Genomic DNA, 27,582 nt, shown 5'->3' on the forward strand with positions numbered 1-27,582 from the left:
GGGAGGCCGAGACGGGCGGATCACAAGGTCAGGAGATCGAGACAATCCTGGCTAACACGGCGAAACCCCGTCTCTACTAAAAACACAAAAAATTAGCCGGGCGAGGGCGGGCGCCTCTGCGGGTCCCAGCTTACTCGGGAGGCTGAGGCAGGAGAATAGTGGGAACCCGGGAGGCTGAGCTTGCAGTGAGCTGAGATCCGGGCCACTGCACTCCAGCTTGGGCTTACAGAGCCAGATCCGCCTCAAAAAAAAAAAAAAAAAAAAAGAAAAGGTGAGGAGAGGGATAATTCCTATGTCTCTTTAAGAAGGTGTGTGTGTATGTGTGTGTGTGTGTGTGTGTGTGCGCGCGCGCATTGGTAGAAGATAGAACTATGTATGTATAGACCCCTGTTTATTTGGTTGACTCTGTAATAACCATCAGAGGACTTTTTAAACAGAGTTTCCACTAGGAAAAGCTGAAGCCTTATGCTACAAATCTGGCATCTTTTTTATTCGCAGGCTGAAATTCTAACCCTCCTCCTTCGTCAGAATCTCTTAGTTACCAAGAACTCAAGATATTTTTTAGAAGTTTGATATCTTGACCAAGTTCTCTTGAACCCCCACTGGATAGGTGACAGAACTAGGGATATTTCTTAATGCCCATATGTAGACATATTTTCAGGGCAAGAATAAGAAGTCTGCTACTACATTTGTAGTCTGCAATTTTATGCAATTCTAAAAGGTAAAAAAAGAAATTGAGGTCAGGAGTACAATGCAGAAATTCCTCTCTACAGCTGAGAATGTTAATCATATAGAAGTGAAGTTGGGGACAGAATGAGCATTCACTGAATCAAGATATGAGTAGATTAAGATTCAACTTGGTTTATTTTGTAACAGAAATGTCTTACACAGCACTGGAAATATCCATCTTAACCACAGATTAGATAGATGCAGAAAGGAAGGGTTCTTTTAGCTTTCTAAATAGAAATTAAGATATTATAGCTGTTCTAGATTGGGTGAGTGGTAAAGCTTGAGAAGCTTAAAATGAAAATGTAATATACCTTAACCTTCAGAATTTTGAGAAAGTAGTTTTCAAGTCAGTCTGTTATTAAATGTTTTGGACCTTTTGTCCCAAAATTTTGCATGTAGTTTCAGGAGTTTTCCATGAACCACAGACTCTTAATAGTCCTGTTGCATTCTAAGGTAATTTTTAGGTTTGACCTCAAGCTGTTGGCACATTAAGTGATTTTGCATGGAATGGATTAAATAGTACCTAGCTCCAAGCCATCCAAATAAGGGTTTGTCCAAAGTCAGGTCTGAGAGCAATATACAGTATAATGTTATTCTGAGACATTGACATTTTCTGGTAGAAGATATTAATAAGAAAGTTCATTAAGTATTAGGACATTGACAGATTGGTGTTATAGAGGTTGAAGAGCTTGATGCATTCTTCAAATTGCAGACTTTACAAAGTAAGGTAACGTAGTACTTCTCAACTGGAAAAATCTATACTGGGTGATGGCCTCCGTTTTCCATACTGGTATTCTACAGAAGGCAGAAGAATCTTGAGAGTAAGTTGCAGAGACATAATTCAGCCTGAAACACAATTATATACTCTCTTTGGCCAGGACATAGGCTTTAGGCAAGTAAGTACTGGTCTAGTCAAATTCCTTAAGAAGTTATAACTTCTTGGCTTCCAGGTCTAAGAACACTTCCTGATGACAAAGCTCTGAAATCCATAAATACATTGGTGACATTATAGGGAGAGAGAGGATAGAACTTCCCGTAGTAGATTATCAGGGATTGATGATTTCTAATTAAACAGCCGCAGTAGTCACTAGAAAATACATGCTGCTTCTCAAGATTTCTCTCAGACCTCCTCTAGGGCAGATTTCCTATGTAACATATTTATGCACTTGTCCACTCACTACCACTCATTAATGATGAGTTTTGGTCTCACTGTAATGTGCCCAATGAATGAACACAAGGTCTATAAAACTTCCCAGTGCTCAGGAGTCTACCATGTCCATGGCTCCTAGTTATTCCAAGAGAAGCTATTCTCAGGAAGATGAAAAGTCTAAAATGAAACATAAAAGGGGGATGGACTTGGACCCAGCTAGTTAGAATGGAGGCATTTTAGGTGGCCCATCCTTGTTTATGGCCTGTTACCCTGAAATACAAGCAGAATTGTAATTATGCTTTATTTCAGTAAGCATGTACATTGACTTCAGATCCTCTTCAGTTACAAGCCACACAGGGTCAGTGCATCTGTAGTGGTTCCCAGGCTAGTGACTCATCTGTGCTCTAACCAAGGTATACTAGACAGCCAGTTTACTTGGCTCTCTGTCTAGTGCGTTATTCTGTTTTCCCCCGACCCTACGCAAGTAGAAGCCTGGATTTAATGTAGGGGTGAGGTCTGTGATTTATGTGTCTCAGAGAATGGAGCTGGGGGGTGATTTGAAAGTCAAGTGAACCATGTAGCCAAGCCCCCAAAATTGAAGGGAAAATCTAGTCAGGAAGCAACAGGACAGAGATTACTCAAGATTTCAGTTGTTCCCAGATTAGTTTCTAGATGCAGTGCCATCAGCATCCCAACACAGTCTCACCTATATTAATTAACATAGCAAAGTTAATCCAATGATAAATCCCCGTGGGTTGGTTGTGTAGGTGTTACGCAAACTGATGCTGTTTTTGAGAGCAGTTTTGGTGGTCACTTCAGATACTATTTTTTATATATGATGCTTCAATATTAGCATATGTCCAAAGACTTCCTGGAATCTTCACAAATTTTGTGACTACTGTAATACATCAGGTTTTTTCTTTAAAATTACATCTCAGAATCTTAAGAATTAAACAAAAGCTGTGAATTTATCATGTTAGTCCAGGTTTTGCTTACTTCTTTTTTATCATCTAATAGCCAAGGCCACTTCCTTCCTCTTTTCCCAAATACATCTCACATATTCTGAGCAACTGTCCCACCTTCATTTTTTAATCTAATATTGATAAATTTTTTTGCATATGAAATGGGAGGGCCATTTATCCTTACTTTTCATTTTCTACTGGGCTTATTGTACCCTCTTTCCATTTTCACATTGTAGCAAAACATTTCATTCCCGCATATTAATCTAACTCAGTAATTAAAAGTATGGAAGCCAGGCACAGCAGCTCTTGCCTGTAATCCCAGCACTTTGAGAAGCTGAAGTGTAAGGATTGCTTGAGGCCAGGGGTTCAAAACCAGCCAGGTCAACATAGCTGAGACCCCATCTTAAAAAATAAAGCATTGACACTGCACTCAAACTGCTGAATATGAAACCTGGCTTTACCATTACCATTTACTAACATTGTGGTCTTGCATAAGTTAAACTTATCTCTGTTTCTGTTTCCTCATCTGTAAATGGGGTGGGAGGAGGGAGGAAAAAATAATATCTATCTCATAGGATTGTTTAAGTACTTGGAGCAAGACCTAGTAAGTGCTGCATAAATATGTTTTGGTAAATTAACACTAGTCTGGCTTTTCTAACCTAGCAAAGTTTTAAACCTGAAAGTTTGGATTTGTCAGTCAATAATAATACTGTTTGATTTGTTTTGACAAAATTCACCTCAGCCAGCAGTGGCTTTTGATTGATTTCTGTGTGACAGCCATTGCTAGGTGTAGGTATGCTTGAATTTAAGTACATGCAATGGGGGAGGGGTGTGTTATATGGTTCAAAACTAATAAGGACAAACATGACCTTATAGTTTGTCACCTAGACTAGTAGTGCCATAGTGTGATCATAGCTTATTGCAGCTTCAAATTTCTGGGCTCAAGTATTCTCCTACCTCAGCCACCCAAGTAGCTGGGATTATAATAGGCGTGAGCCACCACACCTGGCTAAAATGAACATTTTTAAGCCCAAGAAGTCTAGTTCCTTTTGAAATAAGACTTTCTGGGCCCTTTGTATACATTTCCATGCTTTTAAAAGGTAGCTTTTAATAATATGTACAGACTGCAATTTAATTTTTTAGTAATAATGCCCCAAGTACTAAAGATAAAACTTCTAAAAAGTTTGATAGTCAGGCGTCATGGCGGGCACCTGTAATTCCAGCTACTTGGGAGGCTGAGGCAGAGCCTACCTGAACCTGGGAGGCAGAGGTTGCAGTGAACCCAAATGGTGCCACTGCACTCCAGCCTGGGCAACAGACTGAGACACCGTCTTTAAAAAATCTAAAAAATTTGAAAATTAATGTATTTATTACCTTAATCCAGTTTTATGTGTATATACAAATTGGTTATAGTATCTATTTTGTTACTAACTGATAAATAAGAAATAAGTCAAACATCAGTAGATGAAAGGACAAGCAAAATACACACTATATTGTGAAATATATATTTGATCTTCATTCTTTTGTTGTGTCATACAACTCTCCTACAATCCTTAGAATCTCCAAAATGAAATTTTTTTTTTTCTTTTTTTTTAAGACGGAGTCTCGCTCTGTCTCCCAGGCTGAAGTGCAATGGTGCGATCTTGGCTCACTGCAAGCACCACCTCCCAGGTTCACGCAATTTTTCTGCTTTAGCCTCCCGAGTAGCTGGGACTACAGGTACCCGCCACTATGCCCGGCTAATTTTTTTTGTATTTTCAGTAGAGACGGGGTTTCACTGTGTTAGCCAGGATGGTCTCGATCTCCTGACCTTGTGATCCACCCGCCTCCGCCTCCCAAAGTGCTGGCATTAGAGGTGTGAGCCACTGCGCCTGGCCAGTGAAGTATCTTTGTATGCTAATACGTTGACTGAAAGCCATGCACCTCTAGGTAGCTATTGGATGGGTGTTAGTTACCCAGAAACACCCAGGCAGGATTAGAGGGTTGGGACTTTCACTCCTGCCTATTAATCTCTGGGGAGAAGAGAGGGTGTGAAGGTTAAGTTGATACAGTGGCCAGTGATTTAATCAATCATTGCCTACTTAACAATCCAGAAGGACTAGATTCAGAAAGCTTCCAGATGACTGAGCACATGGAGGGTGACATCCCCTTCCTGCATGCCTTGCCCTGTACATCTCTTCAACTGTATCCTTTGTAATATCCTTTATAATAAACTGGTAAGTAAATGTGTCTGCCTGAGTTCTGTGAGTCACTCTAACACATTAATCGAACTGGAGTAAGAGGTTGTGGGAACCCCAGTTTAGCCAGTTAGTCAGAAGCATAGGTAAAACAACCTGGGGCTTTAGATTGGGATTGGAAGTGAGGAGCCCTCAAACTGTGGGATGTGGCACTGTCTCCAGGTAGATAATGTTGGAATTGAACTGGGTGGGAGGACACCCACCTGGTGTCCGCAGCAGAAGTGATTGCTTGTTTTGGGGGAAATCTCTCATACATCTGGTCACAGAAGTATTCTGTGTTGATTGTTGTGGTGTGAATGCAAAGGACAAAACAGTTTGTTTTATGTACAATGGAATATTATTCAGCCTTGAAAAGGAAGGGAAATTCTAAGACATGCTACAATGAAATAAGCCTGTCACAAAAGGACAAATATTGTGTAATTCCACTTGTATAAGGTACTTAGAATAGTCAAATTCATAGAGACAAAATGGTGGTTGCCAGAGGCTGGCAGGAGAAGAAAATGATATAATTGTTTAGTAGGTACAGAGTTACAGTTGGGGAAGATGAAACGTAGTATCTGGTGATAATTGCACAATAATGTGAATGTATTTAGTGCATAGAACTGTACACTTAAAACGGTAACTTTTAACTATATTTTACCATCATTTAAAAAAACACAACATTATTTCCCTATAGTAACCAAGATACAAAAACCACTCATTTTGGAAAACAGCTGTAGGAAATGACAGCCTCCCTTACTTTCTCACCTCTGTGCTTCCCCCACCTTATCACGTGCCTTGCCCCCTCCAAATTGATTTGCTAAATTTTGGTAAATATAGTGTACTTGTTTGGGAGCTTTTTTTTTTTTTTTTTTTTCCTGAGATGGAGTCTTGCTCTGTTGCCCAGGCTGGAGTTCAGTGGCGCTATCTCCACTCACTGCAAGCTCCGCCTCCTGGGTTCATGCCATTCTCCTGCCTCAGCCTCCCAAGTAGCTGGGACTACAGACGCCCACCACCACACGCCTGGCAATTTTTTTTGTATTTTTAGTAGAGACGGGGTTTCACTGTGTTGGCCAGGATGGTCTCGATCTCCTGACCTCATGATTTACCTGCCTTGACCTCCCAAAGTGCTGGGATTACAGGCGTGAGCCACCGCACCTGGCCAGGAGCTTTGTTTTTAGTAACAGGAACAGCTTTGAAAACCTGAAGTTTTTCAAATTACAAATTTCTTCATTCTTTTTATATACTGTGGAAGATTGTATCTGAAGCTTATGAGAAAATCTTAGTTACCAAGTTTTAGAACTAGAAGAAACCTTATTATCGGTTTCTGCTTTTCACTTTGTAGAAAAGGAAAATGAGGTATAAAGAGATTGACTTCCCTAAAGTCACCAGCTTTTTAATAGTAAAACTAGAACTGAAAGCCATGGCTCTTTTGATTCTTAGTGCTCTTTGGACTACACTGTGCTATTGTGCTGTCCAAAGGCTTCTTTGGCATCTCACTAGAAGAATTTACTGGGTAAAATTTTTAGTTACATTATTGGATCAAGTAGTTAAAGCTGTACTGTGTTCTCAAATATTTGTAAAGTATCTTCTGGTGCCATTGAAGAGATAAACAGAACATATTTGTTTGCCCTATAGACAGGGTGTGGGTGAGAGAGAGAGAGAGAGAGAGAGAATGTGTGTGTGCGAGAGAGAGAGACAGACTGACACTGACTACTCTATCCCCAAAATCCTCTTTATTCTAGCACAGGACTTCCAAGTTCCAATTCTGCAGTCAGTCCTATTCAGACTATAAGCCTTGTGGGTCAATAGGCTTACACAAATATAAAGGAAACCCAATTTAGTTCTTTGCTTAGAAATATGAACGGTCAAGAAAGAAGCCTTCAAACAGCATGAAACCCAAGATGAACAAGCATTACCTGAAAAACACAAATGAAGAGAACAAAAAGAAAAACTTTATAGATGATGTGGGTAGTCCTAGGATTCCTGAAAAGGAATTCCACGTGGAACAGAGAAGATAGATAGGAAATAAATAGAAGAAAAATTATCTGAGCTAAATAAAGTTTCAGGTCTTTAGATCAAATGGGCCCATTAACTATAAAACAAAATGAACAAACAATAACACACATTTAGATAGTAGTCTCATGAAATTTCAGAGCTAAGGATATAGGGAAATCTCATAAATATTTTTGCAGGGAGAAATGAGAATCACTTTTTAAAAATCAGATTGGTAGACACTTTTATTAATATTGAGTGCTAGAAAATGTGGACCAATGATTTAAATTTCGAGGAGAATTTTAAGACACAACCTATAATTCCGAAGCAGACCTAGTTTGCTGTAAGTGTGGAAGTATACATAAAAGTGTAGTTTACTTCCGCAGACCTTTGGGTGAGGGGGTAGGGGGTAGTGCTTGGGAGAAGCAAAATCAAACAAAAAATCTTACATAAAGGAACTTGAGATTAAGAATCAACAGAAGTATGTGATGAAAAGAAGTACTAGGTAGGCAAACAACTGGGCTGTGAACTAACCCAGAACGTAATTATTTCAAATTAAAACAGAATTCACTGGGGTCTAAACATGTCTTTAAGAACAAGATGGATTTTGTTGAGCAAATTCTAATAATAAATTGGAATATGTGAAATGTAATAAAAAGGCAAAAACTGCAGAAAATTAAAGCCTCTTCTGAAAGTCCAAATGTGAAGCAAACGAAAATGTGCCTTATTTTTGAACAGTGAGGTGTAATTGAGTGTCAAGAACATAAACACATTGACATTTGGAATTTAGTAACATAAAATTGCTATTTATTCTCTGAATTTTACCATGCCCCTTGGATGGGCAGTGAATGACACTGTAAGTACTTTTTATTATCCAATTAATGAAAATCAACCAATAGATAAAAACTTAATAAACTGCAAATGATGTAAAACTTAATGTGAAACTTAATTGTATACTCAGCAGTAATGGTATATGATTACGTGGGGGAGCCAGAAGAAACTTCCTAAAGTTGATAGAATAAGAAATACAGGTTCAGCTATAATATGTAAAGTTGTAACTAATACAAACTAAAATAAATCAGAATGAACAGAGAAGGCGGGAATTAATGTAAATCTTCTCACTCTTTCGTGTGTGTGTGTGTGTGTGTGTGTGTGTGTGTGTGTGTGTGTGTGTGTGACAGAGTCCAGCTCTTGTCACCCAGGCTGGAGTGCTGTGGCACGAACTCGGCTTACTGCAACCTCTGTCTCCCAGGCTCAAGCCATTCTCCTGTCTCAGCCTCCCGAGTAGCTGGGATTGCAGGCATGCACTGTCACTCCCGGCTTATGTTTTTTTTCTTTTTTTGGATTTTTAGTAGAGACAGGGTCTCACCATGTTGGCCAGGCTGGTCTTGAAACTCCTGACCTCGAGTGATCCACCCGCCTCTGCCTCCTAAAGCGCTGGGATTACAGGTATGAGCTACCACATCCAGCCCGCTCAATCTTTTATAATGAGGATACACTATGATAAGAAATAATGGATTTTTAAAAAATGAGTATGGTAGTAAACACTAGAAGAATTAAAAACAAATGACCCAACGTTGTAATTTCTGAGAATAAGTCTGAGGTTTGGATTGGAATTAGGGAAGAGACTAAAGAAGTTTTAAGTGGTTTTTTTTTTTTTTTTTTTTTGTCGTTTTTTGTGTTTTATCAGTTTTGTACCTGTACGTGGTCAGGAAGCCAAATAATTCTACAAATTCCCAGGGGCATTTACTTATTTTTGAATGATTCTTTTGGTGTTTACCTCCATATCTCTAGATAACAGTATTATATTACTACCTCTTACATGTTGACATCCCACTTACAGAAGAGAGCATAGCTGTCTCCCACCAATATCGCACAAATACGCTTCCAGATCCCCCAACTTCCCTGTGTAATTTGCCATATCAGTATCTTTTAAGATATGTCTTTCAGATTAGTCTGATTCCTCAGAGGAGGTTTTCCCAATGTAAACCTCTTCTCCTATGAGTTGGAGACAGTATCTAGGGAACTGCATTTTTTGAAGTGGACTTTTAACCAATTAGCCTGGCAAGGAGACTTTTAAAAATAGTTGTAACATGTGGTTTGATTTTCTTTTTTTTTCTTTAGATGGATTCTTGCACTGTCGCCCAGGCTGGAGTGCAGTGGTGCGATCTCAGCGCACTGCATCCTGTACCTCCCAGGCTCAAGTGATTCACCTGCCTCAGCCTCCCGAGTAGCTGGGATTATAGGCGCCTGCCACCACGCCCGGCTACTTTTTTGTATTTTTAGTAGAGACTAAAATTTCACTATGTTGGCCAGACTGATCTTGAACTCCTGACCTTGTGATCTACCTGCCTCAGCTTCCCAAAGTGCTGTGATTACAGGCGTGAGACACTGCACTCAGCTGGTTTGACTTTTTTAAAACCATGTCTTGTAATACTTTCATAATAGCAATCTTATTTCTTAAAATATCAAATCCCTGTTGTGGAACTTGATTAATATTTATTTGAATATATGCTTATCACCATTTACATTTTTGTCTTTTCACTGTAGCTCTAATATGTTTTACAGCAGTTTCAGTTGCCTAAAAAACAAAAGCTTTGTTGTTGTTTGGTAAAGTTTTTTTAACTTTGTTGAAACACCTTATTTTATTTACTGCTTGGTAAATAAGGGTCGATTGGGTACATGTTCATATGCTGTGTTGACCTGTAAATGGTTTTATAATCTGTTTTTATAAACTCTTAGAAATAATCTTTTTCGTAAGTCTTAGAAATTCAAACTGGGGTACCCATAATATGAACCTCTTTTTAAAAAAGATTGTAGTCATTATTTATAATCAATAATCCTTAAATTTTGTGAGATTTATGACTATATTGACTAGATAATATTGGGGTACATATGGCTGTTCTATGGTATGAAAAATACTGAGTAGGTACTCACCTGAAAAGTTTCTCAGGACTTACTTATAAACTAGGGAATAATGTGCATTTGTGGAATGTTTCTGGAACAATGTAATATGTCAGCTTTTCTATGAACTTTGAGGATAAGCATGATTTGGATTCTTAGAATAGAAATGACAGGCTGATGATTAGGGAGAGAAAACATGTGTCTGTTCATGTCTAGCTTACACTCAGCAACAGGTAGAGGTGTGACTTTTAAAAGCCCTGAGCTAATTGTACTTTCCAGTCACCAAAAGTTTTATAGGAATATGTGATACTAGCATATGCAAAAACCCACATCCTGTTTTACTGCTCCATCAGGAAGACTTAGTTCACTTGTTAGGGCATTGCTCCGGTGGATCATCAAGATTGTAAGTGTTTAGGATACTGTTTTGGACTATGTTCAGAAATTCATTAGCTAATAGTCACAAATGTTTTTTACACTTTCTCATGGTTTACTTGCAACTTTAGCTTACAAGGAACCTCTCAAGAACATGAATCCTTTTGATGCATCAAACCATGGATTAAAACATATAGCCTAATTGAGTTGCACTGCTCATTTTTAATAAAATGGCTTTTATGTTAGAATTGGGTTAGAAATAAGTCTGTGTCGTAAAGATAAAATTTTCCAGAATAGTCTTGTGTAGGCAATCTCATTTAGTTCTATGTGTCTTATCAATGTTCAACAGAAAGATCTATGAGAATTACCTATATGTACTTTGATGGAAAAGCCAGGAAGGAAGGTGCTCTTTAGCATTTGAAGCTAGTATGAATTTAAAGCATGGAACTATTTGTTCTGGATTGCCTGGGTTTCAAAGGTTTTAGTTCAGCACTGCCCAGTAGGGCTTTCTGTAGTGAAAGAAATACTCATACTATGCTGTGTAACGTGTAGCTACAGTGGCTGATGGGAGTGAAGAAGTGAATATTTAATTTTAGGTAATTTAAATTTAAATAATCATATGTAGAGAGTGAGTGCTTAGATAGTGCCGTGTCTAGTAGTATCAAGAAACTGAGGGAAAACAAAAGCAATAAAAAGCACTGCATTAAACTAAATAGGACTTCTGACCCAAATTAGTTTGCTTGGCACAGCTTATAGACTCTTTACCCTTAATTTGCATCTTTTACTATAATGTCACATAGATCTAACGTCTTCATTTCTGAGCCTTACTAGCTTTTTTTACTAGAATAGTAAGTTCACAGCTTACACTAGAACTGACACTATTTTGATGTCTCTGGTTGATGCCTCCTATCTTCACCTCAACTTTCTTTTTTCGTCTAACTCCAGTACTTTCCACCAGTGAGAAAGGACTCTCATTTGCCCATTGCCCAGTACATTTTTTTTCCATTTGAGAAACTCCTCTAAATTTTTCTAAACTCACAATTATTAAGGCATTTGTTCAATTTACCGCCAAAAAAGCCCATACTTCTAAGGGTGTTTTCAAGTGACCCATTGGCACTGTTATACTCTATATCTAGAATCTTATTGGTATTTAAAAATTGCAACTTTACCTTAAAAGTACCAGACATGATTCTTTTTCAAAGAAGAGGTTTTGCAAAAATTTCTTCTTTTAATTCAAAATATTAAAACATTAATCTTAAAAAATTTTTTTCTCCGAGTTTATAAACTTCTATTCTCATGTAGCGCAGTTCATCCAGTTTGTGTCTTCAAGCAGAGTAGACTTTTTCCCGCAAAGTCACCTGAATTTTGAGCCCTTTGATCTCACAGATGAAATCCCTTTTTCGTCCGTGAAACCCTGTCTCTACAAAAAGTACGAATAATTAGCCAGGCATGGTGGCACACACCTGTAGTCCCAGCTGCTCGGGAGGCTGAGATAGGAGGATCGCTTGAGCCTGGGAGGCAGAGGGTGCAGTGAGCCAAGATCACACCACTGCACTCCAGCCAGGGCAACAGAGTGTGACGAGCTATCGTCCTGCATAAGGCATGCCCAGGTAAGATAGAAAATGTTTTAAAACATTGTTACAACTAAGTACCCCCTTTCTAAGTTGTAGTTAGTGAGTGAGTTAGTGAGTTAGTGGACTTTTTTCTTTTCTTTTCTTTTTTTTTTTTTTTTAAAGACAGGGTCTCCCTATATTGCCTAGGCTGGTCTTGAACTCCTGGCCTCAAGAGATCCTCCTGCCTCGGCCTCCCAAAGTGCTCAGATTACAGGCATGAGCCACTGTGCCAGTCCCAGGAAACACTGATACTGTGGTTTGGATGCTTCATCTTCTTTCAAGGTGAATATTCAGCTTCTCTGTACGTACTAAACTCTGTAATGTGTATGACTTTCTAAAAACCATAACACTCAGGGATTCACATGTAGCTATACTTTGAATACTACTGCAGATTACATAGAATGATATTGCACCCCCAGATTTACCCATAAATGGAGTAATTCATCTTGAATTTTAGACTGTAGTTCTTAACAGGAAATCTAATATATCAAAATTTAAATGGTTTATCATATACAGTGTACTGAGCATAGCTGTCAACATATCACATGAAATGAAGAAAGATATAAGCATTCCTTTAGATATTTTCTCTAAACCTGCTTTTAAAGACTTTTAGTACTAGTTCAGTACAACAAAAATCTTAAACCTTATAATAATTAGTTCTTTGTAGATGGTAGTAATATGAGTTGGTCTGCATTACCAAGAAACGATTACAAGGAGATCAAAGGGAGATTTTTTTCCCCAGTAAATTGTTATTACATCAAAAATTGACAGGAGTCATGTCAGTAGTTTCTTACGTTAGAAGAGAGGAAGGAGATACAGTAGGTCATTCTATTTAGGGACTTTTTTTTTAACATTTGTCTTCCTGTTTTGCTGAGAAAGAATCAGTTATTCATCTTTTTTCTTTGTCATTGAGGAGGAAAACGTTACCAGGAGAAGCAGATTCTTAAATTATTATTTCATACAATTTTAGGAAATTGCTTTTGCTGTAAGTCAAGAAACTGTTGAATACCCTGCCAAAAGGAAAACCTTAAATTTCACAATGGGCCATCTGTTTAACATTGAGGTGACCCTGTTTTTTTTGTTTTTTCTTTTTTTTGAAACAGAGTCTTGTCACCCAGGCTGGAGTGCAGTGGTGCAATCTCGGCTCACTGCAACCTCTGCTTCCTGGGTTCACACCATTCTCCTGCCTCAGCCTCCCGAGTAGCTGGGATGACAGGTGCATGCCACCACGCCCAGCTAATTTTTGTATTAATTATTATTATTTTTTTTAGTGGAGATGGGATTTCACCGTGTTGGCCAGGCTGGTCTTGAACTCCTGACCTCAATTGATCCTCCTGCCTTGGCCTCCCAAAGTGCTGGGATTACAGGCGTGAGCCACCGTTCTCCTCCTGACCTTTCATTTTGTGTATTTATTTCAAGAGGGGCAAGAGTCCCTCCTCCCTAGAGTAGGGTCCTTTTCTGTGTTTCATAACACATTGAATGATTTGAGTAACTTGGAAGGCTTTTTCCACCTGCCCCCACTTAGGTTCACAGATTTTTATTTGACTGCTTCTCTTTCACCCCTATATGAAAAAGCTTCCTTTTTGCCCCCATGATAAACCTAAGTAATAGTAACAAAACATTTTTGCATTCTTTCTTGACATGTAAATTTAGTGAATTTCTTTCTTTTGTAGGAGCTTCTTGGGTGTAGAGAGTTGAATCCGTCTTAATAATTTGCTAACTCATTCATTTAAAAAGTATTAGAAACCCTACTATATGTCAAGTATTCTGCTTGATACTAGATGTCCAGTTGTAAACAAGCAGATGTGATTGTTGCCCTCTGGAATTTCTAATCTAGTTCATGGCACATTATCACCATCACTCTATCAGCATAGGCCCTGCTCTTGTTTTACTTAATTTCTATTTTTTTTCCTCCAACCCCATCCCCTTCCGTAAGCATATACTCTGACATACATACCCTTAGAAATGTATTTGTCTGTTTTGTTTATGTTTGTTTTGCATGTATGTTAATGGTATTATAGATCTGTTTGTACCTTACCTTTCTCACCCAATACCGTTATATTTAATCCCTAGTCACCAGTCATTGCTTCTGACTGTGTTAATTTTCCATTATCTGCATCCAACACATGCTTACTCATTTCCCCAGGTATGGAACCTATATTGCATCTCAGGCCCTGACATAATAATACTTCAGATACACCTTAAGGACCTGTGTAAGTATTTCTTTGTAGCACTTACCCAAGAGAGAGATTCTGGGTCATTGGTAAACATAATGGCTTACCAGGCAGTTTACAGAGATTCCCATTTTCCCTATTCTCACCAGCACTTGATAATACTCAGCTTTCTAATTTTTTCTTTTAGTTTTGATATATTATTTCTTGATTTCTCTGATAGTTGGTGAGGTTGAGCCTTTTTTCGTATACTTGTTAGCCATGTGAATTGCCTGTTCCTATCTTTTGCCCATTGTTCTTGAGTTACCCAATTTTTTCTTGTTTTTGCTGAAGTTCCCTACATTTTAAATATTCTGACAGTTTGGGATGATCAAATCATCCAAAAAAGGACATTTTTCTTTTTTCCTTCTGTTTTTTTTTTTTTTTTTTTTTTTTTTTTGAGACGGAGTCTTGCTCTGTCGCCCAAACTGGAGTGCAATGGCACAGTCTCGGCTCACTGCAACCTCTGCCTCCTAGGCTCAAGTGATTCTCCTGCGTCAGCCTCCGGAGTAGCTGGGATTATAGGCACACGCCACCACACCCAGCTAATTTCTGTATTTTTAGTAGAGATGGGGTTTCACCATGTTGGCCAGGCTGGTCTTGAACTCCTGACCTCATGTAATTTACCTGCCTTGGCCTCCCAAAGGGCTAGGATTACAGGCGTGAGCCACCATGCCTGCCCTGACATGTTTCATTTAAGAGAAATCCTTTATTTGAATGAAGTTAAATCTACCAATGTTTGTCTTTTGTGGATTGTGTAAAAATTAGTTTTGCTCTTTAGGTCTGTAGTCTGCCTGGAATTTGCTTTCTGTATTCCATGATGTAGGGATCCAACCACTTTACCCCATGTGGTAAGTTTTCCCAGCACAATCTACTAAAGAATCCATCCTTTCCTACTGCTTTGAGACACCAACTGTGTCAGTCCCTAGTCCCATTCACATAGGGGTTCATTCATAAGCTATGTTACTAGGTCTATTTGTTTCTGTACCAGCACCACTCTATCTTTATTACTATGACTTTGTGCATTGTGTCTTAATATCTGGGATGGAAAATTCCCACCTACCCCACAAATAAATATATATATATATGTGTGTGTGTGTGTGTGTGTGTGTGTGTGTATACACCTTTGCTCTTTATAGACATTTTCTGGTAACTTCTTTATTAATATATAATTGACATACCATAACACTCAAATATTTAAGGTATAAGTCAATGTTTTTTGTTTGTTTGTTTGTTTTGAGACAGAGTCTCGCCCTGTCACCCAGACTGGAGTGCAATGGCACAGTCTCAGCTCATGGCAACCTCCGCCTCCCAGGTTCAAACGATTCTCCTGCCTCAGCCTCTGAGTAGCTTGGATTATAGGCATGCACCACCACGCCTGGCTAATTTTTGCATTTTTAATAGAGATGGGGTTTCACCATGTTGGTCATGCTGATCTCGAACTCCTGACCTCGTGATCTGCCCACATCAGCCTCCCAAAGTGCTGGGATTACTGGTGTAAACCACCACGCCCGACAATGTTTTTAATATATATATCCACAGAATTGTGCAACAGTCACCCAAATCAATTTCAGAATATTTTCATTACCCCAGAAAGAAACCTGTTACCCTTTAGCTATTGTTCTCCATCCCTCCTGTTCTCCTTATCCCCAGGCAACCACTAATCTACCCTCTGTCTCCATAGGTTTGCCTATTTGGGACATTTTGTATAAATGGAACCATACGATAAATGGTCTTTTGTGGGCCAGGCATGGTGGCTGCCTGTAATCCCTACATGTTGGGAGGCTGAGGAGGAGGATGCTCAAGGTCAGGAGTTAGAGATCAGCCTGGACAACCTACTAAGAACCATCTCTACAAAAATTTTAAAAATTACCCGTGTGTGGTGATGCATGCCTGTAGTCCTAGCTACTTGCAAGGCGAAGGTGGGAGGATCACTTAAGTGCAGGAGTTTGGGAGATTACAGTGAGCTTTAGTCACACTAGTGCACACCAGCCTGGGCGACAAAAGGAGAGCCTGTTTTCTTAGAAAAGAAAAGAAAAGGGGAAAAAAAAGCTCTTTTATGGCTGGCCCCTTTCATGTAGCAGAGTGTTTTGAAAGTTCATATTGTAGCATGCATCAGTATTTTGTTTTTATTGCCAAATAGTATTCCATTTTTATGGGTATATATACTACATTTTGTTTTGTTTTTGTTTTCTTTTTTTTGAAATGGAATCTCAACTCTTTTGCCCAGGCTGGAGTGCAGTGGCTCGATTTCAGCTCACTGCAACCTCCACCTCCTGAGTTCAAGCAATTCTTCCGTCTCAGCCTCCCAAGTAGCTGTGATTACAGGCATGCACCACCACACCAGCTAATTTTTGTATTTTTAGTAGAGACAGGGTTTCACCACGTTGGCCAGGCTAGTCTGGAACTCCTGAACTCAGGTGGTTCGCCCACGTTGGCCTCCCAAAGTACTGGAATTACAGATGTGAGCCTCTGTGCCCGGCCTACATTTTGTTTATCCATTCATCAGTTGGTGAACATTTGGATTGCTTACATTTTTCAGCTATTGTGAATAATGCTGCACATGCACGTAAAAGTTTTTGTGTCGACATGGGTTTTCCTTTCTCTTGAGATAGAATTGCTTTGTCAAGTGGCAACTCTGTTTAAGTTTTTGAGGAAGTATCAGACTGTTTTCTAATGTGACTGTACCATTTTTCTTCCCATCAGCAGTGTATGAGGGTTCCAATTTCTCCACCTGCTAGATAACCTTTATTATTATGTCTTTTTGATTATAACTATCTTAATGGAGATGAAGCTGTATCTCTTTGTGGTTTTGATTTCCATTTCCTTAATAACTGATGATGTTAAGCATCTTTTCACATGCCCATTGGCGATTTGTATATCTTTTGGAGAAATGTCTGTAAATCCCTTTGCCTATTTATTAATTGGGTTGTCCTTTTATTGTTTTTTTTTTTTTTTTTTGAGATGGAGTCTTGCTCCGTTCCTCAGGAGTACAGTGGTGTGATCTCAGCTCACTACAACCTCTGCCTCCCATGTTCGAGTGATTCTTCTGCCTCAGCCTCCCAAGTAGCTGGGAATACAGGCACATGCCACCATGCCCGGCTAATTTTTTGTATTTTTAGTAGAGGCAGGGTTTCACCATGTTAGCAGGGATCTCCTAACCTCGTGATCTGCCCACCTCAACTTTCCAAAGTGCTGGGATTACAGGCTTGAGCCACTGAGCCCGGCTGTCCTTTTATTGTTGAATTGTAAAGGTTATTTGTATTTTCTTACATTCAGTAAGTTGTCTTTTCATTATCCTTGTGTCTTTTGAAACATAAAAGTTTTTAATTTTGGAGTCTGATTTATCTGTTTTTTTTTTTTGCTTTGTTACTTGTGCTTTCAGTATCTTTTCTAAGGAAACATTTTGTAACCCAAGGTCACAAAGATTTATGCCTATATTTTCTTCTGAGAACTTCATAGTTAGATCTTACATTTAGTCTTTGACTCATTTTGAGTTGGTTTTTGTATTTGGTGTGAAGTAAGAGTAAAATTTAATTCTTTTGCATGTGGATATTAAGTTGCCCTAGCACCATTTGTTGAAAACACTTCTTTCACCGTTGAATTGTTTTGGCCCTCTTGTCAAAAATCAGCTGACCATAAATGTCAGGTTTATTTCTGGATTCTCAGTTCTATTCCTTAGATATATTTGTCTGCCCTTATGCCAATACCATTCTCTCTTGATTACTGTTGCTTTTTATTATAAGTTTTGAAATTGGAAAGTGTGAATCCTCCAACTTAGTTTTTCTTTTCAAGATTGATTTGGCTGTTGTGGGTTCCTTGAGGTCCCGTATGAATTCTCTGCATTTTGTTTTTCTTGATTATAAGTGGAGGAGTCATTTTTCTTAATTATTATTATTTTCTGTAGACCTTTATGCTTTTATGTAAATTTTATAATCACTTTTGAGTTACTCAGATTTCTGCTGGAATTTTGATGGGAATTACCTTGAAATTTTCATTTTTGGAGAGTTGACATTCTCAATGCTATTAAGTCATTCTTTTCATTTTTTAATGTTCTTATTTAAAATTTTTCTGCATAAAGGTTTTCTACATTCTATTTTATATTAATTCCTAGATAGTTGTTTTGGTTGTGAGTGCGATCTTATTTATTATTTTTTTAACTATAGTTTTAGTTGTTTAATGCTAGCTAACATTGAACTGTACCAACTTTCCCTAAGTTCATGCATTTGCCAAAATTGCTGAGAATTCTCATTTGTTTTAATACTTTCCAGATTCTTTTGGTTTTCTATCAAGGTGATTACATCATCTACCAAACATATTGTTTTGTCCCTGTATATCTGTTAAGAAAACCATGTGATTTTTTTTCTTTTGTTCATTAATGTGAATTACTTTGGTTTAACATTGGAAGATTTATCATTCTTGTCTTTCAGTTTGATTTTGTATTTTGTATTTATATATACTTTACATGTTTCTTTTTTTTAAAGTTTTTAAGGTTTTTTTCATGCATGTTCAAAGTGAAATGGACTTACAGTTTTATTTACAGTTCTAAGTTTTGGGGTAAAGTTATAATATCTTCAGAAAGCAATTGTTGAGCAGCATTCATTTTCTGGAATAACTTCACTTAAAGTATTTTAAATGAAGGTGGTCTTTAATTTCCATTTGAAGTTCTCATGGTTATTTGCATATCCTAGCCTTTGTGCCAATTTTGTACTTTTATATTAAGAAATGCATGAATTTTGTCTAGGTTATTTATTGACACATGATATTCTTTCATTTCTAGAAACTATGTCTGTAGCTCAAAGTCCTTTTTCCTTTAGTACATTATTTTGTTTATTTTGCTTATCTCTTTCTTGTGATCAGTCTTGTCTGAGTACCCTTTCTACAAAACAATAGTTACGAGTTTGGGTTACATAGTCATTCTGTCACGTATCAGTTCCATTGATCATATTTGTGACATTAGGCAACTTATATAACTCTTCTGTGCCTCTGTTTTCTCTATTGCAAAATGGGTGTAGTAATAGTCCCTACAAGCAGAGGATTGTTGAAAGGATTAGTGTGTGACAAGTGTTTAGAATAGTGCCTGACACTTTGTAAGTGTTCAGTTAATACTATCTGCTATTAGTAGTAGTGGAAGCCTTTTCTTAAAATCGGCTGTTGGTTTTCCATTGCTTTTTGTTCTTTGTTGTGTTGATATCTGTTTTTAATTTTCTTTTTCTTGTTTCTTTGTGCTTACTCTCTCCTTAAGTTGAACACTAATATTTAAAGCTAGATTTTTGTAATGGATAATTATAACTCTTTTAGATGTGCCCTGCACTATCATTTTTCTGATGATTATGTCTGACTTATTAAGAGTCATGCTTATATTCATGCTTTTCTTCTGTGTCTTAAGCTTATCAGTATCAGTAGCATTCTCAACAAGTCAGGTACCCCAGCACATTTTTACCTCTTAAATAGTACCTCTTTTGTCAATCCTCTTCATATGCATATTCACCAAAGTTTTTATTCTGGATTTTTAGGGATATACTTTGTTGTCTTCACCCTCCTTGCTTCCATTGCTCACTTGTACAAAAAACATTGTATTAACTATTCTCCTTTATTTCTCATATCTCAGATATCTCATAGAATTCCCTTGGGGTTTGGGGGTTTTTTGTTTGTTGTTATTGTTGAGACAGGCTCTCACTCTGTAGCTCAGGCTGGAGTGTAGTGGCTTAATCACAGCTCACTGCAGCCTCGACCTCCCAGACTCAAAGCAGTCCTCCCACTCCAGCCACCCCAGTAGCTGAGACTACAGGCACACACTACCATGCCCGGCTAATTTTTGTATTTTTTATAGAGATGGAGTTATGCCATGTTGCTCAGGCTGGTTTTGAACCCTGGGCTCAAGCAATCCTTCTATCTCGGCCTCCCAAAGTGTTGGGATTACAGGTGTGAGCCACCGTGCCTGGCCTTCCCTTGGATTTATCTCCTTTCCTCCTTGCTGGGGTTTTTCAAAGAGAGACTTGATTTGGTTAAGTCTTACAAGTTTTTGTGGGCCTGCAGATCTCTCTCTCTCTCTCTCTCTCTCTTTTTTTTTTTTTTTTTTTTGATAGAAACAATGTTTTCCTATGTTGCTTAAGTGGTCCTCCCACCTTGGCCTCCCAAAGTGCTGGGATTACAGGAGTGAGCCACCACACCCAGCCCAGATACCTTTATCCTCATATTAAAACTGTATTTTTGTTCTGTGTACAGTACTAGGTTAAAAGTTTGATTTCTTCTTTAGCTTAAAATTATCTCTTCATTGTCTTTTGGCTTCCAGTGTTGATATTTGAAAGTCATATGTTCATCTGATCATGTTCATTTGTAAGTAGTTTGTTGTTTTTTGGTACACTTTGAGGTGTTTCAGTCTGTTTTTCCCCCTTTAATTCTGAGAAATTCTTGGATAGTCTTATCTTTATTTTCTCCTTTATTTTTTTCCTGGAACTTCTATAGTACAGTTAGTGATATTTCTACTTCTTATTATCTATTAAATTTTCTTGTTTTCTATCTCTTAATTCCCACACACAAAAAATTCCATATTTGTAAATTACTCAGCCTGATCTTTTAGCTCACTGATGTGCTTTTCAGCTGTTACTGCTCAGGCAATCCACTGTGCCCGGCCCTACATGAGTTTTATAAGAACAAGTTGGACTTGAAATTATCTACGTTTAACAAGCTATTTCAGTTTTACATATATATAATTTATATGTAAATATATAAAATATATAATATATTATAAATAAATAATTATATATTATATATAAAATATATATTTTTTTACAGAATAAAATATTTTTCTTCAGTAACTTGCTCACACTATACTAAAATGTAGATTTGTTTGTTTTGTTTATACTTTTTGTGAAAATTTTCAGACTTACATTATTCAATTAAATTTTGAGAGTAGGTCTGTGTCGCTGTCCTATACCAGGCCTGTTTTGGAAAGTGATCATTTGCAAGCTGTTGTCATTAAATAAGCCCCAGTTATCTGACTTTTGGGCAGTGGAAGAGGGAATCATTCTGTCAGCATTAAGGAAGTGAAGCTGTCATTAAACTAGACCCTGGCACTGCAGTTTTTCTCCTTTCTGCTTCTTTCCTTTGGTGTTCATCCCCAGAAGCTTCTTCACAGCCTTATATGTGTTCAACCAGCCAGGTTTATTTCAAAAGTTGTTTATTATAGTTTATAAAAGCTTTTCTGCTAGGTGCGGTGGCTCACGCCTGTAATTCCAACAGTTTGGGCGGCCAAGGCAGGCAGATTATTTGAGGTCAGGAGTTCGAGACCAGCCTGGCCAGCATCATGAAACTCCATCTCTACTAAAAATACAAAAATTAGCTGGGCATGATGGTGTGTGCCTGTAATCCCAGCTACTGGGGAGGCTGAGGCGGGAGAATCGCTTGAACGTGGGAGGCGGAGGTTGCAGTGAGCCAAGATCGCGCCACTGCACTCCTGCCTAGGCGATAGAGTGAGACTTCGTCTCAAAAAACAATCAAAAAACAACAACAAAAGTTTTTCTGGCTAAGAGATAAGTTATAAGATTATAGTCTAGATATGTACCATTTACTTACTAAGCTTTTAAAAAGGCTATTGTGGCTCAGCAGTCAATGGTATATGAGGTCATTGGGGTTGAGAAATAACCATAGACTGATACTAAACAAATAGCATTGATATTATACCTTGTACCTCATCATCTTTCTGCAGGTCATTTCCTCCTCTGGAACAGACCCTTTGAGTGCCTTCACTTCCATCTTCTTCAACAGGCACTTTATCCTCCTGACCAGGATAGTAAATTTGTAGCCAAAGTCTATAGTAAACGTCACTAATTTATCACATATCATTGGGCGGCTAAGCCCTGCATATGCCTTAGAATCATTCTCAGCACAACACTTCAGGAAGCCCTCAATTAAAGGTGGCAGATGACACCTAGTTGTTATTTCTGTCCTATTTCTTATTCCAACCAGAGTAAGCCATTAACTTATTCAGGCAGTATTTTGAAGGCTAAAAAGGAATAAAGGTAGAAAGCAATTAAAGCATTTCCTAATATCCAAGATGTTTTTCTGCCCTTCCCTCACCTTTTATTATTCCCTTGCCTTTTATGTTATTATACCTACCCTTGTTTCTCTCTTCCTGTGCTTTTTTCTGCTGCTGCTTATAAACACATTTATGTTGAACTTTATAGGATATATTCGATTTTTAGTGAGTGAAAAGGGCATTTTTCCCCCAGATATTCTCAACCATTTAGTCACTCTCTTGAGTTGTTTTCATCCCATTTTTGGTATAATAATGTACTTTTTTTTTTTCCTATTCTTATATTTAGATTTTTTTTTTTTTTTTTTTTTTTTTTTTTTTTTTGGAGAAAATTGGATGCCACCAAACCTGTAAGGTGTTAATTTTAAATGCCTTTTCCCTGGAACTAAGCAATGGCCTAATTCTGCTAAAAAGAGACAGGAGTTTGAAAAAGGACAAGATGGAAGGAAATACTGATAGAACAAACAAGTATTAATTAATTTTTTGTCCGTCAGTTAAAGTGTGATGATATGCCCATCACTCATTGTATGATAGACCTTCACTACACCAACATTTGATATTCACAACCAAGTCCTTCAGTGTAGGTATTGGCCTTGTTTACTTATGAAGAAAATGAGAGTCAAAGAGATAGTTTGCCCAAGGACATACAGCTGGTAAACGGTAAGTGTTAGAGTTAGGATTTTACCCCAGCTTCCTAACTTTAAACTTTGTACTTTTTCTCTTCCAAACATTTAGAAAAGTTTACCTTTAGTAGATTTTACCTTTTTTCCACAATAAACTTTATATTATAGCCTTTTTAGTTTGGGCAGTAATTACATACATACATGCATGCATGCATACTTAACATACACTTTAATGTTCTATAGGTTATTTGGACCACTGGCACTGTGACCAAAGTGATAGTATTCTGAGCGTGTTCTGAATCTGTGAGGGCAGTATAGCCCAGTAACATAGTGTAGTGACAGCCTGGGGTCAAATCCTGGCTCCAGCACTGCCTCATCTTGTGCGAGTTTCCTTTCTCATGCCAACTTACACAGTTGTTTTGAGAATTAAACAAAGTAATACACATAGAGCATTTGGTACAATGTCTGACAAATAGTTTCATAAATGCTATTATTATGTATTCACTTTATGCTAAATCCCTAGCTTCTCCATGAGGTTCTGAGAAGTTTTGCTGAGTTACATAGAAACTACAGACTACACTAAAGATATGTCATACCTTCAGTGTTATTTGTAAAGAAATGGCAAATATTACCTTTATCATTTTTGACATTTTTGTTAAATGAGATAATAATCACTGCTATTTGAAACCTGTCATATAGTGTTTGAGTCTGTCTGCTGGTCAGGAATATTTGCCTCACCCCAGGATTTAAAGTACCTCGAGAAAGAAGCCAAAGGCCAGGCGTGGTGGCTCACGCCTATAATCCCAGCACTTTGGGAGGCCGAGATGGGTGGATCACCTGAGGTCAGGAGTTCAAGACCAGCCTGACCAACATGGAGAAACCCCTATCTCTACTAAAAATACAAAATTAACTGGGTGTAGTGGTGCATGCCTGTAATCCCAGCTACTCCAGAGGCTGAGGCAGGAGATTCTCTTGAACCGGGAGGCGGAGGTTGTGGTGAGCTGAGATCGTGCCATTGCACTCCAGCCTGGGCAACAAGAGCGAAACTCCATCTCAAAAAAAGAAAAGAAAGAAGCCAAAAATCTGTTTGGAATCATACCTAAAATAGTAATAGTCATTAACCACCAATAAAATTTACCCTTGTCTTTGTTTTAACTTTTTATTGTATGAGAATGTAGAATCTACATTCAGTTATTAAAATATTTACTATCTCCTTTTGTTTTTCAGAGCATGAATAATCTTTCATTTAGTGAACTATGTTGCCTCTTCTGCTGTCCACCTTGTCCAGGGAAAATTGCTTCAAAATTAGCATTTTTGCCACCTGATCCAACTTACACACTGATGTGTGATGAAAGCGGAAGCCGTTGGACTTTACATCTATCTGAACGAGCAGACTGGCAGTATTCTTCTAGAGAAAAAGATGCTATTGAGTGTTTCATGACTAGAACCAGTAAAGGCAACAGAATTGCCTGTATGTTTGTACGTTGCTCACCCAATGCGAAATACACTTTACTCTTCTCACATGGAAATGCTGTTGATCTTGGTCAAATGAGCAGCTTTTACATAGGACTAGGATCACGGATTAATTGTAATATATTCTCATATGATTATTCTGGATATGGTGCAAGTTCCGGGAAACCCACAGAGAAGAACCTCTATGCAGACATTGAAGCTGCTTGGCTTGCTCTTAGGACAAGGTAAATTGTAGTTGGAAATCATTTTTCATACTCGTGGTGGTTAGCTAAAAATACCATGTGTAAGAATAGAGTAAAAGCTGTTTTTATTATACATAACTGCTATATAGAGGTTATGTTTACTTTTATGTTCCTGTAATAATTAATATTTTAGACAGCAATTTTAAATTTCACATAATAGCAAAACAAAGTTTTTAAAGACAGTTTCAGGTTTGTCTACATTAATACATGTATATATGTATGATTTTTTTTTTTTTCACTTAAATCCTTAGCTGGATGTCCATGGTGCATGCCTGTAGTCGTTGTTACTTAAGAGGCTAAGGCAGGGGAATCACTTGAGGCCAGGAGTTTGAGGCTGCAGTGAGCTATGATCGTGCCACTGCACTCCAGCCTCAGTGACAGAGTGAGACCTCGTCTCTTAAAAAGTTAAAAAAATAAATAAATCCAGTGACAAATGTTTTGCTTTGTAAGCTTTCTTATTGGAGTGTGATATAAAAAAATGTTTATTCAAAGCTGCAGCCTTTCAAGGCAATGAGAGAAAATACTGACTTAGCTAATTATTCACTTGATCTATCATCAACAGTATGAGGCTGGATTGCTTTCTATTAAAATCCTAAGCCAAGATTTGCATTATTTTATGTGATTACTTCTTGAGAGGTACAACTTAAAGATACCTTATTGGAACTATCTTTCAAGTATTCATTCTATAAAAATGAGATTTTACTTTATATTCTTCACTGCTAAAATTGAGAGAGATGGTATCAAGTTTAAAAAAAAATTTTAGGCTGGGTGCGGTGGCTCACGCCTGTTGTCCCAGCACTTTGGGAAGCCAAGGCAGGCAAATCACAAGGTCAGGAATTTGAGACCAGCCTGGCCAACATGGTGAAACCCCCATCTCTACTAAAAATACAAAAATGTCTGGGCGCAGTGGCTCATGCTTGTAATCCCAGCACTTTGGGAGGCCGAGGCAGGTGGATCACAAGGTCAGGAGTTCGAGACTAGCCTGACCAAGATGGTGAAACCCCGTCTCTACTAAAAATACAAAAATTAGCTGGGTGCAGTGGCAGGTGCCTGTAATCCCAGCTATTTGGGAAGCTGAGGCAGGAGAATCGCTTGAACCTGGGAGGCGGAGGTTGCAGTGAGCCGAGATCACACCACTGCACTCCAGCCCAGGTGACAGAGTGAGACTCTGTTTCAAAAAAAATTTAATGTTATGATAAATTGTTTAATAAAATTTTCTTACTGTTCAGTTATTCTTTGATTATATAGCAGCATACATTTTGGGGAACTAGAAATTGCATTAATCTTTTCTAGTAGCCAAGATACCTAAACGTTTTTCTTGAAAAATCACAATTTGGTAGACTTCAGTGTATTATTAGGTTAGTGTACAATAAACAGATAACCTTAATATAGGCTGTTCTTTATATTATATGAAAATAAAACATCTGACTTCCAGAATGTTTTTGACTGAACCTATAGGATATAAACAAAACTTACTCTTTCTAATTTAATGTTTAAATATTAAAGATTTGATTTAGTCAGGAAGAATTTCCTCAATTTTAATAATAATGAAGTAGTTAATAATATTAAAGATATATAAAAAATCTTTAAAATTATTTTTCCCTCCAAAGAAATGTAGTAAAGTTATGCTCTCATAGCAAAGTTCTACATAAAAGGGATTCTTGAAATCAATTGGAATTATATAAAAACATAAATATGGGGAATAAGGAAAAAAAGATGGCAAGTAGTAGGTAGAGTTGATGGGGGATGGTAAAATTATTGTCTAATTGATAAACTTAAAAACTGCTTTAAATAAAAATCTTTTTAGGTATATTGATATGAGTTACATCAGGCCTTAAAACAAACAAAACCTGAGTGCCCACTTTTTAGAGCCAGCCAGTTGAATAACGTATAATAACTGTAAGAAAGTATTATAATTAAAATAACTTTATTGAGCGATAAAGTTCACACTTTTAAAGTTTAACTTCAGTGGAATAATGAAGTTTTAAAGGGTGCTAAGTTAAAACTGATAGCCTTCATTATTAGTGCTTCCCAGTAACAAAAAAGGGTCGCTTTACTCAAACAAAACATGTTAGTATTGGGTTCAGTGTTCTGTGTCTTTGTGAAAAAAATCCCATTTTTTAAGTGGTCAACTTACTGGTTTTTTTTTTGAATCTTGGCATTTATCAATTTGAAGAAAACTTTCAAAAATGATTTTCAGTCTTGATTAATTTTTTTAACATATTTGATAGCCAGTGTTAATGCGGAATGGGCAGATTTCACCAATAATCCCACATACTATTTTAGCACTTACATTTTAGAATTTTAGACTTCTGTTTTCTTTCATGTTGAACCCAAAATATAGTTGTAAGAGTTTCATAAGTGTAGGTACTTTAGGAAATGTAACTTCCCTGAGCCTGTGTTTCCTCATCTGTTTAATGAAGAGATTGAATTAAATGATCCCCAAGATCTTTTCCAGTTCTGGAATTCTGTCATCTAATGAAATGTGTGTGATTAGAAGACATGCCTTTTATTTTATTTACCTGATTAAAAGTTAGGACTTAAGTAACCAGGAGAGAGAAAATAAATAATGAACTTAAATAAACTTAAACTTAAATTTGTTTAATGATGTCCTTTTTGGGAAAATTGGATATCCGTAATAACTCCAATTTCTGACCTTCTGATGGACCAAAAGAAACTCAGGGCCTGGCATTCACTGTGCACCTTTCCCACAAAGTCCTTGAGCTCCTCATCTGTGGGCTTCAGAGGTAAAAAACACTGAACCTGGTAGTCAGTATACCTGAGTTCTAATTATAGAGCTGTCACCTACTGGTGACTTTGAAGGTCTGCTCATTAGGCAGCTGGAGTCTATATTAAATGGTCTCTAAACTTCTTTCTAGCTCATACTGTTAGGCAGTTGTTACTCTTGTGAGTCCCCTAATGCTTAATTGTCAGCTACCTCTGCAACTCTATCCTCAAGCATTGTCATTGCTAGCTGTAGCCCAAATTTCATGATTGCCACCAACAATACTGATATTCAGCTGACAGCAACAATGCAACCTCAAGAATTGTGGTT

The 27,582-nt window shown here is 37.6% G+C and overlaps 1 protein-coding gene across 6 annotated transcripts in view; it reads left to right on the forward strand.

Annotated features, from left to right (window-relative positions):
• ABHD17B (abhydrolase domain containing 17B) overlaps positions 1–27,582 on the forward strand; it is an 85,545-nt gene that overhangs the window by 14,224 nt on the left and 43,739 nt on the right. For 2 of the 6 annotated variants that reach the window (XM_017949924.3, XM_009188935.1), the window contains exon 2: positions 24,040–24,509. In XM_017949924.3, coding sequence (XP_017805413.1) covers positions 24,043–24,509 — 467 coding nt within the window. In that variant the 5' untranslated portion in view covers positions 24,040–24,042. Of the gene's footprint in view, positions 1–12,086; positions 12,224–14,087; positions 14,155–14,932; positions 15,003–22,500; positions 22,850–24,039; positions 24,510–27,582 lie in introns of those variants that run through there. The other 4 variants (XM_017949923.2, XM_017949925.3, XM_009188931.4 and 1 more) reach the window with 4 other exon arrangements.

This window comes from Papio anubis, chromosome 13, assembly GCF_008728515.1.
Source record: "Papio anubis isolate 15944 chromosome 13, Panubis1.0, whole genome shotgun sequence".
In the NCBI taxonomy this organism is placed as follows: Eukaryota; Metazoa; Chordata; class Mammalia; order Primates; family Cercopithecidae; genus Papio; species Papio anubis.